Source organism: Sinocyclocheilus grahami, unplaced genomic scaffold, assembly GCF_001515645.1.
Source record: "Sinocyclocheilus grahami isolate Dianchi unplaced genomic scaffold, SAMN03320097.WGS_v1.1 scaffold638.1, whole genome shotgun sequence".
Lineage (NCBI taxonomy): Eukaryota > Metazoa > Chordata > Actinopteri > Cypriniformes > Cyprinidae > Sinocyclocheilus > Sinocyclocheilus grahami.
The window spans coordinates 608,942-626,706 of record NW_015505817.1 but is presented as its reverse complement, the minus strand read 5'-3'; the positions used below and the strand labels follow the sequence as shown (position 1 = coordinate 626,706).

Sequence of the window (17,765 nt, the reverse complement as noted above, 5' to 3'; positions counted from 1 at the left end):
ATCCATCCATCCATCTACCATATAACAAAAAGTTGTGTGTCTGATTGGTCCAAATGCTACAACCCATTGATCTATCTATCTATCTATTGATCTATCCATCCATCCATCGATCTATCCATCCATCCACCTACCCATTGATCTATCTATCCATCTATCTATCCATTGATCTATCCATCCATCGATCTATCCATCCATCCATCCATCCATCTACACCGTTTCAAATAAATAGCAGTGTTAATGAAACTGAATAGTGCAAATATTTTAATAGCTTTTATTTCCATATTTCTAATGCATTGTAATCACCACACATTCAATTGTAAATCACAAAGTAGTAAGAGATTTGATCAAGTCTATGTTATTCTTTTACAGAAAGCAAAGAAAAGGGAAATTAATCTTTTCAGAAAAAAGCAGTGTCCATATTTTTCTCTTGAAACTCAAACACTTATAAACAGAATAAAATGTTTAAACTTAAGTTAAAATGACTGAACTAATATTTAGTTGCATAAGCGTTCTTATTGATAACTACTGCGTATCTGCGTTGCATGGAGTCAACAAACGTCTGGCACCTAGAAACAGGTAGCTATTTCAGCCCAGGGTGAACAAACTATGTTCCTGTGAATTTTTGGGTTTTGCGTCAGAAAGTGCATTTTTAAGAAATGTCCAACTGCTTTTATTTCTTGCAAACTGTAACATAAAACAAAGTTCAATAGGTGAAGTGAGACAAACGGAGCAGGTTTCACAGGCAGAACAGAAATGGAATAATAACTCCCTGAAAGATAATAATAATAAAAGAATATATATATATATATATATATATATATATATATATATATATATACAAAATTATTTATATATATTGAGAAAGTGAACTTTGGTAGAAGAAAACTAGAGGACACCTGAGGTAGAAAAGACTGGAATAAAACAGCAATAGACAATCTTCACATAAAAAGTACCACCAAGTGACAAGAAACGGCATCCTTTCATACAGGTCAGTTCAGCCCCCATCAAACAAAGCCCATGAAATAACAGAATAATAACATACAGTGAGCAACAAGCTGGTCGAGATGATCGAACTGAAAAGAAATGACAGAAGATGTGAAAAACTCAAGTAATACTGATTAGATTTTATGAAGCTGACTGAAACAGACACCTTTCCAGTATTTAAAAAGACAGAGTGCATAACTTTAAAGCTTTTGTAAAGGCATAGAAAAAGAAAAAATATATATACACCCAAATGCAGGAACAAAATAAGTATTTATGATGAGAAGTGTGGTTTCCCAAAAAAATAAAAAATAAATAAAATAAAAAATTGCAGGAGTCGAGTAAAATACATTTAGCTACCAAAATTCATATTTACATCTGAACTCTTCAAGCTTGATCAGCCTGTATTCCACAATTTAGTATTAAATAACTTTACTTTTAAAAATAGTTTTGAAATTGTCACATTTAAAACTCTGAGATTTGCGTGAAGGGAGTCCAAATAAGGTCATCAATATTCTTTTAAAATTTGTCAAAAAGCTTTCAACCTAAACAGCAACAACACTTGAAGAGCTACAGTTCATACACCTGGCACGTCTTCAGAACATGCACAATGTTAATTGTTTTTGGGAAAACAATGTTTATGAGCACTAATATCATTAGCTAAATATGATCCCTCCACCGAAATGTTCAACAGCATGAAACGGAGTAAATAACACATGAGGAAATACTCAGCTACAGGTGCTGAATACTCCTTTAGGAAGCTTAATCATTTACAAAACGCCTGTCGCCTGGATTTTCGTGAATGTGAACAGAACAGCACCAAAAACATGGCTGAGCAATTAACAGCTGAATCATGAGTCAAATCACAACATTAAAACTGAAATGGAGTTGGAGATCAGAAATGATGTTCCAGTGAGACTTTCCAACAAGCAAAATCAGAGTTACAGACACACATCACAGTCTAAAATTGGGTGATAGCTTTGAAAAGGTTCCCGATTGCACCCAAACAAGTAAAAGCAGACATCTATATATATGATCTCCATTCAGAAATTAAATGAAGAGCGAACCATACCGGCATCACAAGCATTCACATTCAGCGGTGTGCTAGTTCAACTAGCAAAGATTTGTCTTTCACCAAAACACATTCGTGGTGTAAAACAAATCATGAGGCCCGACACAAAAAGTGTTCAAATGTGAGGAGATTTAACAGATGAACTGACCTCGGCCTCTGTTACTAAAGACGACCCGATTCAAAAGGGAAGCAGAGATCTGAACTTAAAAACAGACATGGCACTTTCATACAGACACTCACATGTGCTAGCGGGTTTTTGCATCAGGTATTGAGGCTACAGCATTTAGGGCCCTCTTCAGTGACTGTGGCAAGAGAAAGACAGAAGAGCATGACAGCAGGATGAGCTTCAGTAGTCTGAGGTCCCGCTCTACCAGCTGTGGCGGAAGACGGGATGCTTCAGCAGCTCTCTGGAGGGCGGCCGGTCGGAGGGCTGGAGCTCCAGGCAGCGCAGGGTGACGTCCCGCAGGCCTGGAGACAGGTGGGGCGGGATCGTGGGCGCTGTGGTAGCGCTGGCGATCTGGGAGAGGAGAGTTGGGACAGTAGAGTGGATTAGTTTGCTGCCGGACCAAACAACACATTAAAAGTGAGACAGGAGTTCAAATACACACACACACGTCAGTGCTGGGAAAAATGCGGTAACACTTTATTTTAAGGTGTCCTTGTTACACGTCATATGTAATTACTATTATAATACCAATTAATTATATGCAAGTAACCCTAAGCCAAACCCTAATGCTATACTCAAAAAAAAAATGCTGGGTTATTTTTTTAACCCAAATGCTGGGTTCAGCTTGTTGGGTCATTTTATTGGGCTGTTTTTAATATATTTTTACCCAGGTGCTGGGTAGTTTTTCTGCGTTCTAAAAAAATGCTGGGTTATTTTTTTAACCCAAATGCTGGGTTCAGCTTGTTGGGTCATTTTATTGGGCTGTTTTTAATATATTTTTACCCAGGTGCTGGGTAGTTTTTCTGCATTCTAAAAAAATGCTGGGTTATTTTTAACCCAAATTCTGGGTTCAGCCCATTGGGTCATTTTATTTATTTATTTATATATATTTTTACCCAGGTGCTGTGCAGTTTTCCTGCATTCTAAAAATGCTGGGTTATTTTTTTTAACCCAAATGCTGGGTTCAGCTTGTTGGGTCATTTTATTGAGTAATTTTTAATATTTTTTTTTACCCAGGTGCTGGGTAGTTTTTCTGCATTCTAAAAAATGCTGGGTTATTTTTAACCCAAATGCTGGGTTCAGCTCGTTGGGGTCATTTTATTGAGTTGTTTTTAATATTGGTTTACCCAGGTGCTGGGTAGTTTTTCTGTGTTCTAAAAAAATGCTGGGTTCAGCTTGTCGTAAATTTTTCTGCGTTCTAAAAAATGCTGGGTTATTTTTTAAACCCAAATGTTGGGTCATTTTATTGAGTTGTTTTTAATATTTGTTTACCCAGGTGCTGGGTAGTTTCCCTGCGTTTTAAAAAATGCTGGGTTATTTTTTTTAACCCAAATGCTGGGTTCAGCTTGTTGGGTCATTTTATTGGGTTGTTTTTAATATTTTGTTTTTACCCAGGTGCTGGGTAGTTTTTCTGCTTTCAAAAAAAAAAGCTGGGTTATTTTTTTAAACCTTAGTGCTGGGTTCAGCTTGTTGGGTCATTTTATTGGGTTGTTTTTAATAAAAAAAGTTTTACCTAGGTGCTGGGTAATTTTTCCTATGTTCTAAAAAATGCTGGGTTATTTTTTAACCCAAATGCTGGGTTCAGCTTGTTGGGTCGTTTAAAAAATATTTTTTTTACCCAGGTGCTGGGTAGTTTTTCTGCGTAAAAAAAAAAAAAATCTGGGTTCAGCTTGTTGGTTCATTTTATTGGGTTGTTTTTAATATTTTTACCCAGGTGCTGGGTAGTTTTCTGTAACTAAGTTGCTGGGTCATTTTTAACGCTGGGTTATTTTTTTTCTACCCAATCTCTGGGTTGAGCCTGTCTCCGACAAAACAACCCAGCCACTGAGTTATAGTCAGAGCGTGGGCATTTTGAGCCAACTACAGGAGAGAGCGATTCTCTATATTAATTTATTTTAGGGGGAAGTCAGTCTCGTACCAGCAGGGATTGTAGGTGGGGGGAGTGAATGTACAGCGCTCTCTCCCACATTCAATACCACGACTGAGGTGTCCTTGAGCAAGGCACCGAACCCCCAACTGCTCCCCGGGAGCCGCAGCATAAATGGCTGCCCACTGCTCTGGGTGTGTGTTCACGGTGTGTGTGTGTTCATTGCTGTGTGTGTGCACTTTGGATGGGATAAATGCAGAGCACTAATTCTGAGTATGGGTCACCATACTTGGCCACATGTCACGTCACTCAAAGTCTTTCTTTTTTCCATACTTTTCCATACTTTTCCAAACCCCGTAGGAGCCCTGACAACTAAACAGTTTTTTTTTAAATCTTAAAACATGCCGAGTATGGGTCACCATACTTGGCCACATGTCACGTCACTCAAAGTCTTTCTTTTTTCCATACTTTTCCATACTTTTCCAAACCCCGTAGGAGCCCTGACAACTAAACAGTTTTTTTTAAATCTTAAAACATGTGCGCACACAGTTCCATTCTCACCTTGAAAATGAGTGCCAGGTGGTTGGAGTGTTTCTCTGCATTCCAGGGCGGCTTCGCACAGGACATCTCGATAATAGCACAGCCCACACTCCAGACATCACAGCTGCGACCGTACTGCTGCCCTCTCAGCACCTGAAGTCACACAAATGACAATCACAACCCCTCATATGACACTTGAGACGCATGTAGAAACGCACAGTCCATTTAATGTACTGCAGCTGCAAGAAAAGCACGTAAAAAAATTAAATATAAAAATCTAACGCAACTGCCATTAACTGACAAGCAGCATGTGCATGCAGGGGCTCACTGGGTCACAGGACTGCACACCTGTGATCTGTGCTCTTCACAGAACTCCGAGAATGGGGTATAATGTCATCTCTCATCAATAAGTGACTGATTTACTCCTTGAATGCACAATCACCCTCACAGCATGAGTCACAGACGGGAAAGAGCACGACGGCTATTCTGTAGCCCAACACTCTCAGTCCTCTGTTCTATGAATTTCCACTTACAATACACACTGTATTCTATAATGTTGTTTCTGTGTAATGTTGTTTCTGCAGCCCAAGACTGGTTGCCCACTGAAGCTAAGCAAGGTTGAGCCTGGTCAGTACCTGGATGGGAGACCTCCTGGGAAAACTAGGTTGCTGTTGGAAGAGGTGTTAGTGGTGCTCACCCTGTAGCCTGCGTGGGTCCTAACGCCCCAGTATAGTGACGGGGACACTATACTGTCAAAAAAAAGCACCGTCTTTCGGATGAGACGTTAAACCGAGTTCCTGATTCTCTGTGGTCATTAAAAATCCCATGGCACTTCTCATAAAGAGTAGGGGTGTAACCCCGGTGTCCTGGCCAAATTGCCCCCCTGGCCTTTGTCCATCATGGCCTCCTAATAATCCCCAACCACTTGATTGGCTCTATGACTCTCTCTCCTCTCCACCTGTAGGCTGGTGTGTGGTGAGCGCACTGGCGCCGTTGTCCTGTGGCTGCCGTCGCATCATTCAAGTGGATGCTGCACACTGGTGGTGGTTGAGGAGAGACCCCCCACATGATTGTAAAGAGCTTTGGGTGAACAACAATACACAATAAAGCGCTATATAAATGCATCATTCATTCATTAATTTAATTGATTGAGTTAACCAGCTAAAGAATTGACTTAACAAAACAAATTAAAAGGTGGCATCAGCCAGCCATTCAAGTGATGAACTGATCCAATGCTAATGTTTTATTTCTCTGCACCATGTATCGTGTAGTGGGGGCACACAGGTGCACAACTTTCCTTGCTCTCTAAGCTCTGGACATTTAAATGTCTTAAATGTCTTTCCACAAAACCGTGGTCAAGTCTGGTGACCTCTGTGTGTGGTGTTCATAGTTACGTGGCCAGGCAGGAAAACAGGACAAAGTGGATTGGATTTAGATCTCAAGTTGAAATGCAAGTAAATCGCAGTTCTTTTAAGGCAGCCACAATTGGCCGACCTCTTAATTCTTTTTTGTTATTGTGTGCCCAAACTCTGTTTAATTAGGAAGCAGTTCAGCTGGCCCTGCCTCCCCCGGCAGCGTATTCATTACTGAAACCTCTTCAAAATGAACAAGCTTTCTTTTGTCTGGGAAGGTCTCTCTTTCACTCAGTCTCTCATTTTTCAACCAAGCCACCAGAGCTTTGAGCACAGTCTGAGCGGGCTAACGTCTTTACGTAATAGAAATAAATGGACCCAAGCAAAGTGACTATTGCGCGCCTCAGTGTAAAACCAGATGGATGTATAGTTTTTCTACATTAGCTGCATTTTGACAATAGACAATAAACTCTGCAAACAAAACAAACATTGCCATTGCAACATACTGTCCCATTTGAATGCAAGTTGTGAAATTAAGCTTTAATATTGTGTGTGTGACTTGCTATAACGCTGACCACACATGCAACTGTATTTACTGTAGTAAAGAGGCAGGTTATGCATTTTTAGATTCGAATGTTTACCTCAGGAGCCATGAAGGCAATGGTTCCCAGGAGCTGACCCTGAAACTCTCCCGCACCAGTGCCTTTTGAAGCCAGACGTGCCGCTGCCCCAAAATCAGCTATCCGCAACCTCTGGCCTGTGCTGTCTATTAGTAGATTGGCACCTGCAATGATTATAAGAAGACTGTGAGTGTAGAAACATGCAATAAAGCTCTGCTCTGCTACTGCCGATGTAGAGAGCTACCCTCAAATGTAGCAGAATTTTCTCGACTTGTTCATCTTAGAAGAACTGAGCTTATTTGAAATGCATTCTGGGATTGCCCTAGGGGTGGGCAGTATGACCAAAATTCAGTTTCACGGCATGACTAATTTTATTTCACGGTACCGATATATTTCACAATATAGTTATTTATATATGTAGTTATTCTGAACATCGACAAAAAGGGCATTATATGATTAATAAATTAAGTACTTCACCACTTAACCTTGTTTTAATTTTGGTAAATTATTTATTTAGTAAAAACACACAACTGCCCACAGCTGATTGATATTAAATGCAACTTTTAGGTGCGATTAAACTTTAATTAAGGTGTTTCTGAATAATTTTTACATCTCATGTTATTGCTTTACTTCAATCAGTTTGTAATATCTAAATATTTTATATTGAAAAATTCTATTCAAAAATTACATTTACTTCCTTTTAATTTTGTCGAATACTATTAATTCTAGTTATATTGTTTAAATGTGTTCCCTGCTAACTGCTTATTATGCTGTGTTTTAAGGGGCTTGTTTTGCTCTTTTTGTGATATCTGGAAACCCTGCAACTGGAGCTTTAATCAAGAGAGGGACAAAGAGTTTAAAAGTGACTAGGAGGAGAGCAAAAGTATGCAAACTTCACCCACTGTTAATGCTGACTAAGAAGTTTAAACTATAACCGTGTATTTGACTCCAGCCCGAGACTGACACGCTGCTCATATTCGCCTCTCACTGCGTGTGCTGCATCATTAAAATGTGATCGCTTAATTTGAGCGCCATGTTGAGAGACGTATCGAATTTTTAAAAAATAATACAGGTTGTTGCATTCTCAATATTTAGTAGCCTAATTTTGCCTCAGATACAGGATTAAGTACATTCACTTTAACAAGCAGGTTGTTCATTACCTCGGCTATTTCTATCTGTTACAACATTGATATATATGAACTGTTGTAGTCAAGTGAGCTTAATTCTTAACGCTTCTTCCATTGTGAGGCTGTGCGATTCTCTAAACTGTGCGAAACTCCAACCTGATTATGTTGGGAACAGAGCTTAAAACACACCCAAAAAAGTTAAAAAGTCACTGCCTTCTACGTCTACCAACACAAGAGGACACAAAGAAAGAGGGAAATCATTCCTCCTAGTACAGAGACAGTAGCAGTGTTTGCTGAAGCCAAGCTCCAGTAGCTTACCTTTGATGTCACGGTGGATGATCTGGTTCTCGTGGAGGTAAGCGAGACCTCGTAGAAGCTGCTCGGTGTAGTTGATGATCACACCCTCCTTAAAGGCACCATACTTATTTAAGAGATGAGACACAGAGCCACCTAAGAAAACAGGAGTCTGAGTATTACATTTATGGAATAGGGCAAAATCTGGCAAAACAGCGACTCTGAAAAGTGTTGCTTATAAAGAGGAAAGTAGCCAAAAGGATCCCAACACTACCTATGGTACGGTCACGGGGGGAAATCCTTTCAATTCAATCAGAATCCACGCAATTGGGAATTTGTGCGAGGATAGATTTCGTAATAGCTTTAAGTTAGTCATGCAGATGCACCACCATTACCAAGAGAAAGCTGCTTGGTTTGAAACTGATAAATGGACCTGTTTTACACTCTGCATAATTGTGGACAACCAACCTGCCATCCACTCCACAAACAGGTTGTAGTTGTTCTTCTCACAGGTTGCCCCAAGCATCAGGATGATGTTGGGGTGGCTGAGGAGGCCTATCATGCGGATCTCCTCTCGTAGTGCCTCCTCCACCTCTTCCTGCTACGCTGCTCATATTCGCCTCTCACTGCGTGTGCTGCATCATTAAAATGTGATCGCTTAATTTGAGCGCCATGTTGAGAGACGTATCGAATTTTTAAAAAATAATACAGGTTGTTGCATTCTCAATATTTAGTAGCCTAATTTTGCCTCAGATACAGGATTAAGTACATTCACTTTAACAAGCAGGTTGTTCATTACCTCGGCTATTTCTATCTGTTACAACATTGATATATATGAACTGTTGTAGTCAAGTGAGCTTAATTCTTAACGCTTCTTCCATTGTGAGGCTGTGCGATTCTCTAAACTGTGCGAAACTCCAACCTGATTATGTTGGGAACAGAGCTTAAAACACACCCAAAAAAGTTAAAAAGTCACTGCCTTCTACGTCTACCAACACAAGAGGACACAAAGAAAGAGGGAAATCATTCCTCCTAGTACAGAGACAGTAGCAGTGTTTGCTGAAGCCAAGCTCCAGTAGCTTACCTTTGATGTCACGGTGGATGATCTGGTTCTCGTGGAGGTAAGCGAGACCTCGTAGAAGCTGCTCGGTGTAGTTGATGATCACACCCTCCTTAAAGGCACCATACTTATTTAAGAGATGAGACACAGAGCCACCTAAGAAAACAGGAGTCTGAGTATTACATTTATGGAATAGGGCAAAATCTGGCAAAACAGCGACTCTGAAAAGTGTTGCTTATAAAGAGGAAAGTAGCCAAAAGGATCCCAACACTACCTATGGTACGGTCACGGGGGGAAATCCTTTCAATTCAATCAGAATTGAAACTGCAATTGGGAATTTGTGCGAGGATAGATTTCGTAATAGCTTTAAGTTAGTCATGCAGATGCACCACCATTACCAAGAGAAAGCTGCTTGGTTTGAAACTGATAAATGGACCTGTTTTACACTCTGCATAATTGTGGACAACCAACCTGCCATCCACTCCACAAACAGGTTGTAGTTGTTCTTCTCACAGGTTGCCCCAAGCATCCGGATGATGTTGGGGTGGCTGAGGAGGCCCATCATGCGGATCTCCTCTCGTAGTGCCTCCACCACCTCTTCCTGCTCTGAGGAGGTGTTCCTCACATACGTCACCTGAGGAATAAATATCACAGTTAAGTCTGCAAATGGCCTGTTCTGTCACTGCTGCCAAAATCAAAACATACTCGGCCCTGTCTGTGTCCATATTTAGTGCCTTTGTATACGTCAGGGGTCTGAAGGACTACCATTCTGCAGAGCCCAGCTCCAACCCTAATCAAACACACCTGAAGCAGCTAATCAAGATGTTTAGGATTACTGGAGCAGGGTTGGAAGTGAAGACTGCAGCAAGGTAATCGTCCAAGAACAGTGTTGGCTAGCCCAGGTATCCACCTTTTTCCTGATGCGTTTTAAATCATAGGAGGCACTTACGGTTTGGGGAGGTTCCACTTAAAAAGTAATCAAAACATACTCGGCCCTGTCTGTGTCCATATTTAGTGCCTTTGTATACGTCAGGGGTCTGAAGGACTACCATTCTGCAGAGCCCAGCTCCAACCCTAATCAAACACACCTGAAGCAGCTAATCAAGATGTTTAGGATTACTGGAGCAGGGTTGGAAGTGAAGACTGCAGCAAGGTAATCGTCCAAGAACAGTGTTGGCTAGCCCAGGTATCCACCTTTTTCCTGATGCGTTTTAAATCATAGGAGGCACTTACGGGTTTGGGGAAGTTCAGCTTAAAAAGATTGCAACAAATCATTTCAGATCATAAGTTTGCACTACAAATAATCCTTATTGTCATTTTGACTGAATATGGGCTATACATTTATTTTCTATTTTCAGAAGTCAGGAGAATAACGTTACGTTTAGTATATAATTGTGATGTGATATAACAACGATATCTATGGAATAGCTCTTTTCAGCCCACTGCATTATTTTCCTCCTGATTATTTTCATGTTTCCTTTGTATTCCGCTGTAAGCAAATGAAATAAAGACAACATATAGCCTACTGTGTATTTGTGGTCTGCTCTCCCGATTTAATTTACGATATAAACCATGAATAATTCCCTGGAATGCACTGGGAATCTTTCATTTTTCTCCAGTTTGTTTTCACACGGATGCTGTCAAATGTAATCGTTACGAAATATATACATATATTACTATAATGATATTTAACACGTCCGTAATATTGCTGCGGATAGAAGGAGGATCTTTTGGAGTTATTCGTGGTGTGTTGAAAGTAATTTTTAATGCTTTTACACTTATTAAATTTATTTATAAACCTTTTTAATGATTGATGGTTGAAGGGTGAGTAAAATACTGTCACCTCATTGTACCCAGTTTTTGAAAATGCTTATTATTGCGTTCATAGAGAAAACCTTTTGCTGATTGTTTACAGTGTAAACGGAAGTTACTCCCATAATTTGCGCAAAGCGTCATGGGGAGCAGGAAAAAGGTAGCTAGCTTCTCACTATTGTTATAAATGACCAGAGACCTTCGTCTAAAAGCAGTTTTGGATTATTTTTGTCGATTTGCATTTCAACTAACACCCAGATCCTCCACAAACATGTCAGAAAAGAGCAAAGGCTTGTCTGAGAAAATGGTGGACATCAAAATGTGCTAAGGTAGGACTGATAGGTAACGTTTTCAAAGGTGAGGCTTGCAACCTAAAGATCATAAATTTATGGTGATAATCTCATATGAAGTGCTGTGTGGCAGATATTCTCACCTGTTTGACAGCCATCAGAGTGCCAGTGCCCACATCCTGAGCCTGGTAACATGACGAGAAGGCACCCAGGCCAATCTGCTGACCTTTGAGCCACTCCATGCCCTCCCTGTATGGCTGCTTTGCTTTGGTATGACCAGGCAGAGTCTCTGGTGTCTGACCATGAAAAGCAAAATAGGGGAAAAATTAAGCCAAATACACCGTTTGATCATGAAATTATACACAAGATGATATATTGCAGTCAAATCTCTCTAACTTTAAGGGCTACAACAGCTTGTCACTGGGGCAGTACCCTGAAAAGAACATCTTTGGACCTTATTTACTGCTAAAAGGTTCATTGTAGCACCTTATGAGGGCATATTATTACTTTTAATCGCAAATAGTAAAATGAAGTGATGCAAAGGCCATGTATGGTAAACCAATTTGTCCTCTGCATTTCACCCATCCAAGCACTGTTCATTTACTTCCCCTACCTACATTTCCTGCCGGTACTGAGACTTGTTTACAAGCTTATAAGTCTGAGTCTTTAACCATTAGGCCACAACTGTCCCTATAGTAGTAGATAAGGTACAACGTTGTCCTTTTAAGAGTACTGCTCCAGTGACATGTTCTTATACCCCTAAAGGTACAGTGGCCAAAATTATTAGAACACTAGTATTTTCATTATTTCCATCTTTTGCTGTAGTGTGTCAGTAGGAAATATCGGTTTACAAATCCAAACATTCATTTTGCCATTAATTGTTATAATCCAGCGAGATTTTTGTTTGCACAACAACCAGAGATCTGATCTGATCATCATCCAGTCTGTCTGGGATTACATGAAGAAACAGAACAAACTGAGACAGACTCAATCCAGAAGAACTGTGGCAACGTCTCCTAGACGCTTCAAGAAACCTACCTGCAAAGCTCCCTGAAAAACTCTGCGCAAGTGCACCTAAAGCTGCTTTAAACGCAAAGGATGCTCACACCAAATGTTGATTTAATTTAGCAAATAGAAGTTAATTGATAAAGAAAATCTATTTATGACATTATTTTTTAAAGCATCCTCATTTTACAGCATTTTTACACAAGTTCCTAAAACTTTGAACAGTACTGTAGCTTTGCAGGTAGGTTTCTTGAAGCATCTTGGAGACAGTTCTTCTGGATTGAGTCTGTCTCAATTTGTTCTGTTACTTCATGTCATTCCAGACAGACTGATGATGATCAGATTAGATCTCTGTGTGCAGCACAAACATCTCACTGGATTATTACAATTAATGGCAAAATTAATGTTTGGAAATGTAAACTGATATTACACTACAGCAAAATATATAAATAACTGACTTAAAACCATTTTTTGCTGGTGAAAATTAGTGTTCTAATCATTTTGCCCACCACTGTACAGTTTTTGCACTTTTTTTTCGTGAGTGTACAAACAATTCACCCTAATTTTTGTTGTTTACTATGATCATGCACTTACATCCACCTGAATAATGATCACGTCCTCTCCTTTCTCCACCTGTAACTGCGGGATGACAGGTAGGGCGTCTTGTGACTCAGACATGGCCATGACCACCGCCAACGCCTCCTCTTCCTCAGCTTCCATCTTCTCCTTGCACTTTTGGTTCTGGGTCACGTCCTCGCTGTACGTGACGTCACTTGTGTTCGCTTGCTCCGGTGACAGCACCGCCACTTCGGACTGGAAGGTGACCGTGCTGTCTAACGCGGGGATGGAGGTTTCCAACAGGTCCTCCATGCTGGAGCTGAGATCAGCCGAGGCGTCCAGACAGTGGACTTTCTCCTCCACTGGGGTGAAGACAGAGTCCTCGCTGGGGATGAGAGCAGATCCGCCGCTGCAGACAGCGCAGTCTCTGGAACGGACCTCCTGAAGGTCCAGTTTCATGCTGCTCTTTGTTCCTGGGCTTAAAGCTTTAGCTCCTTCGGATGAGGCAGCGGGAGAGGGGCAAGAGGGTCTGGGCCAGTGGATCTGACTCAGTGGTCGGGCTTGGGTAAACACGGGCGAAGGCAGCTTCTCCGGCTCCTTACAGTTTAGTCCCTTCTGCAGAGGCAACTTACACTGGCTATTCAGTGAGGACTGGGCGAGTTTGTTGGGCACACAACTCTGTGGCAGGGCTTTGGGGAGTTCTGGAGGGAAGGCAGAGGCATTGGCCATGGACAGAGAAGGAAGGTTTGGGGGTTGACCGGATGACGGGGAGTTCAAACACTGACTCACGGGTCTGTTTCGGGCCTGAACGGGGGGCTTTGGAAAATCAGCAGGGCTTGTGACGACGTTTGAGAGTCTCTCGGTTATATCGTCCACAGGAGCTGAACTGGCTTGACCTGAAAGCGCCAGCTTGGTGGTGGGCTGCTGTAGATCAGGGGTGGGAGAGTTTCTTTCGGTGGCGCATGGTGAGTTATGGGGGGCTGAGGGTTCGAGGAAAGCACTGGAGTGTGAACTGTGGGTCTGTAGGTCTTCTATTCCAAAATGGATAGCGTCCAGGATGTCCATCTCCTCAGCGATGGCCAGGAGACGCCGGCGCATGCGGGCGTAGTGAGTGGAGCTGGTGATGTTAAGCATGTCCAGGAGCTTAACGAAGACATGAGGCACACGCGCTACCATACGAGCAGCGCTCAGGAAGATGCGACGAGAGAGTTTACCCACCATTGAGTGAGAGTTATCGATGGACTGCAGCGCAAAACTCAGAAGAGGCAGCAGCTTCTGATACCTACAAAGACAAAATAAATGCAAAAAAAAAATTAGAGTAAAGAACTTTGCATAAAGAGGGTGCAAACCGGTTTCTTTTTACTTTTTAATTCAAAAACTGAATACTGACTTACTATATGTTCAGTATTGAGGGTAACGCATTACAAGTAATGCGAGTTAAGTAATCAGATGATTATTTCTTAGTAACTAGTAAAGTAATGCAATACTTTTAAATTTACAACCAAGTATCCGAGTTACTTTTTCGTTTTCCAATTTATTCACTGACACCTCTCATGTCCTGCATTGAGAGACATTGGGAGTAAGTGCAGAGGCAGACACACTTCCTTCAGTCGGAGGCTTATTAATCTCAAGTGTAAAAGGGTAAAATATAATTAAAATATAAAATATAGTTTTTTGTTATTAAAAACAAATAAGCAACCCCAGCCCAGGAGACAAAAAGTAACGTAATGCATTACTTTCCATAAAAAGTAACTAAGTAACACAGTTACTTTTATGGAGTAACGCAATATTGTAATGCATTACTTATGAAAGTAACTTTCCCCAAAACTGCCTACATTTTGTTTACAACCCTGTTAATGAATGATGACTATTAACACCAAACACAAAAGAAAAAGCAAACAGACACCAATCTAGCAAGTTCCTAATGAGTGATGGGTATCACGACATATTTCCTAATTCGATTTGATTGTGATTCACAAGCTCTCTATTCAATTTGACTCGATAGAGATACAACGTCCATTTTGCTTACATAAAGAAATCATCTTGGGATAAATTAGACTTACAGACCGTTGGCTGATTGTCTGATACATAAGACACACAAAACGCGAGTTTCGCAGTCATCATCCGATTGGTTGAATACTATGGGTTTTTCGGTAGAAGTAATTTTACCACAGGATGTCAGTAATATTAATGGCAGATTCGCACAGGATTTGAAATCTCAGTAAAACTATACCTGCCTGTCATCACGTGTGTTTTAGTTAAAGACTAAGGTTAATCTTTGGTTAAGTCTAAGGTTAAATCTACAATCCTGGTACTTGTTCTGGAACACATTGTTTTAAAAACGGTATAAATTTAATTTCCTTTTTATGCTTATTTAAATTTTATCAGTTGAAAATAATGAAATCACACAAACACGTCCCAAATAAATTTGTTCACAGGGTTGCAAAAATGATAAACCTTTATAATGGTTCATATTTAATAAATTCAAAGTAAGGCACAGTAAGATCTGGATGCATTTCTGTACCTCTCCCCAACGTTTTGGGCCTGGTTGCAGTCTCCACTAGACACGATATGAGGGTAGAATTCAGCAGGAAACTCCAGTAAGAGCCTGTCGATCAGACACAGCCGACCTAGCAGTGCTTGCCAGTTATTGGCCTCCGTTTTAGAGCCCAAGATACAGTTCAGGACATAGTCAACTCCACCAATACCAATAGAGCCTGGTGGACAATCAGAGATGAAAACGTCTTCATTGAAAAGCAAACAAATATTACAGAGAGAAAGGAGAAGAAAAGAATGTCTTCAAAAAGGAACAGTTCATTCAAATATTATTTGTGACCCTGGAGCACAAAAGCAGTGTTAAGTTGCTGGGGGATATTTGTAGCAATAGTCAACAATACACTGTATGGGTCAAAATTATAGTTTTTTCTTTTATGCCAAAAATCATTAGGATGTTAAGTAAAGATCATGTTCCATGAAGATATTTTCTAAATTTCCTACCGTAAATATATTAAAACTTCATTTTTGTGATTTTGTGAAAAGTGATTTTCTCAATATTTAGATTTTTTTGCACCCTCAGATTCCAGATTTTCATAGTTGTATCTCGGCCAAATATTGTCAGATCCTAACAAACCATACATCAATGGAAAGCTTATTCAGATGATGTATAAATCTCAATTTTGAAAAACTGACACTTAAGACTGGTTTTGTGGTCCAGGGTCACATATGTGCATCACAATTTGCATACTTATGTACTATTCTACATGATACTTATGCTTGAATATACTGTGTGATTTGCTAAAATAAAAAGTGTGTAATGTGGAATATGATTTGTACCTGCTTTGAGGATTTCCCTTCCCACAGCGAGCTCCCCCATCTGCCCTTTGCACAGCTCCAGCAGAGTGGAGACGGACAGCTGACTGGTGCGACTACGAGCACAAAAAACACTCAATTCAACTCACTCCAAAAGAGCATTTAAAGTAAACAACAATGTGAGGCCTTTTTCTGAACTGATATAGGGTGAAATCATTTTCTGAGCAAAAATAATGATACTTGCTCATCCATCAAGTACCGATTGGACAATAAAAAAACAGAATTGAAAAATATTAGGGTGTGGTGATGCTTGCAACAAAGAAAGATTATAAAGACAACCATTATTGATTTTAGAATAACACGCACCCCTAAATCATTTACATTAAGACCAGGAAGGTGTGGTGGAGAAAATAGTATACATTTTGATTTCATACAGAAAACTAATAATAATATCAGCACTTCAGCACACACAAAAATTTATTATTCATCTGTCGGTTACAGCTCCTGACCACTAGGTGGCGATAGCTTGTTAACTTCAGACCATGATTTGATGTACAGCAGATCTTCTGATTGTTCACATCAGGGCAAATCACTATTAATGAACTCATTTCTCCACTGTGTATTAAAAACAGGCCCCAGTCAGAGGCGTTCTCAAGCGAGTACCTGTTAGCGTCTGCACACTTGACCAGGATGGTCTCCACCACGGGCCGCAGCAGCTGCTGTAATCGCGTCCGCTCTGACACCGAGTGACAGGGGGTGTAGACCAGCATCGCTCGCAGGGTTTTCTGAAACAAACATCAACACTTAACATGGATCAACACAAGCAAAAACAAACGATGTTGCCATGTTCAGGACTGTGGCTTGAAGAAGTTTTCAGCTACTGTAGACTCTTGACCCATAGAGAGCTGCGCAATTAGCTGAAATATTGAAAGTGTACCAGTTGTACTGCAATTTTGTAAATACTAATTTATTTTACTGTGAAACATTACAATTGTAATATTTTTATTTTGTTTAATACATTTAGTAGTAACACAAAATCAACTATTATTATTAGTCATTTCACATTTAACATTAAATTACAACATTTTTGGCCAAATTGCAGAGCCCTACCAACGAGTACAGCAAACATGGAGCTTTTATTAAAAAACAATGACAACGACATTAAATAAATCACAATAATCCGAATAATCGCAGTTATTTTTTTTCCTCCAAATCATGCAGCCTTACACAGAGCATCTTTTTTTAGTTTTGCGTCCGCTCTGACACCGAGTGACAGGGGGTGTAGACCAGCATCGCTCGCAGGGTTTTCTGAAACAAACATCAACACTTAACATGGATCAACACAAGCAAAAACAAACGATGTTGCCATGTTCAGGACTGTGGCTTGAAGAAGTTTTCAGCTACTGTAGACTCTTGACCCATAGAGAGCTGCGCAATTAGCTGAAATATTGAAAGTGTACCAGTTGTACTGCAATTTTGTAAATACTAATTTATTTTACTGTGAAACATTACAATTGTAATATTTTTATTTTGTTTAATACATTTAGTAGTAAAACAAAATCAACTATTATTATTAGTCATTTCACATTTAACATTAAATTACAACATTTTTGGCCAAATTGCAGAGCCCTACCAACGAGTACAGCAAACATGGAGCTTTTATTAAAAAACAATGACATTAAATAAATCACAATAATCCGAATAATCGCAGT

The 17,765-nt window shown here is 40.1% G+C and overlaps 1 protein-coding gene across 1 annotated transcript in view; it reads right to left on the bottom strand.

The window, feature by feature from the left end:
• Positions 1–878: 878 nt before the first annotated feature.
• The window catches only part of LOC107558252 (mitogen-activated protein kinase kinase kinase 1-like), a 64,761-nt gene continuing 47,874 nt past the window's right edge, over positions 879–17,765 (bottom strand). Inside the window, exons 13-22 of the mRNA XM_016241882.1 lie at positions 16,717–16,838; positions 16,078–16,169; positions 15,269–15,461; positions 12,781–14,026; positions 11,325–11,477; positions 9,551–9,713; positions 9,104–9,235; positions 6,620–6,762; positions 4,648–4,779; positions 879–2,570 (exon numbers count right to left, since the gene is read on the bottom strand). Coding sequence (XP_016097368.1) covers positions 2,421–2,570; positions 4,648–4,779; positions 6,620–6,762; positions 9,104–9,235; positions 9,551–9,713; positions 11,325–11,477; positions 12,781–14,026; positions 15,269–15,461; positions 16,078–16,169; positions 16,717–16,838 — 2,526 coding nt within the window. The 3' untranslated portion in view covers positions 879–2,420. The remainder of the gene's footprint in view (positions 2,571–4,647; positions 4,780–6,619; positions 6,763–9,103; positions 9,236–9,550; positions 9,714–11,324; positions 11,478–12,780; positions 14,027–15,268; positions 15,462–16,077; positions 16,170–16,716; positions 16,839–17,765) is intronic.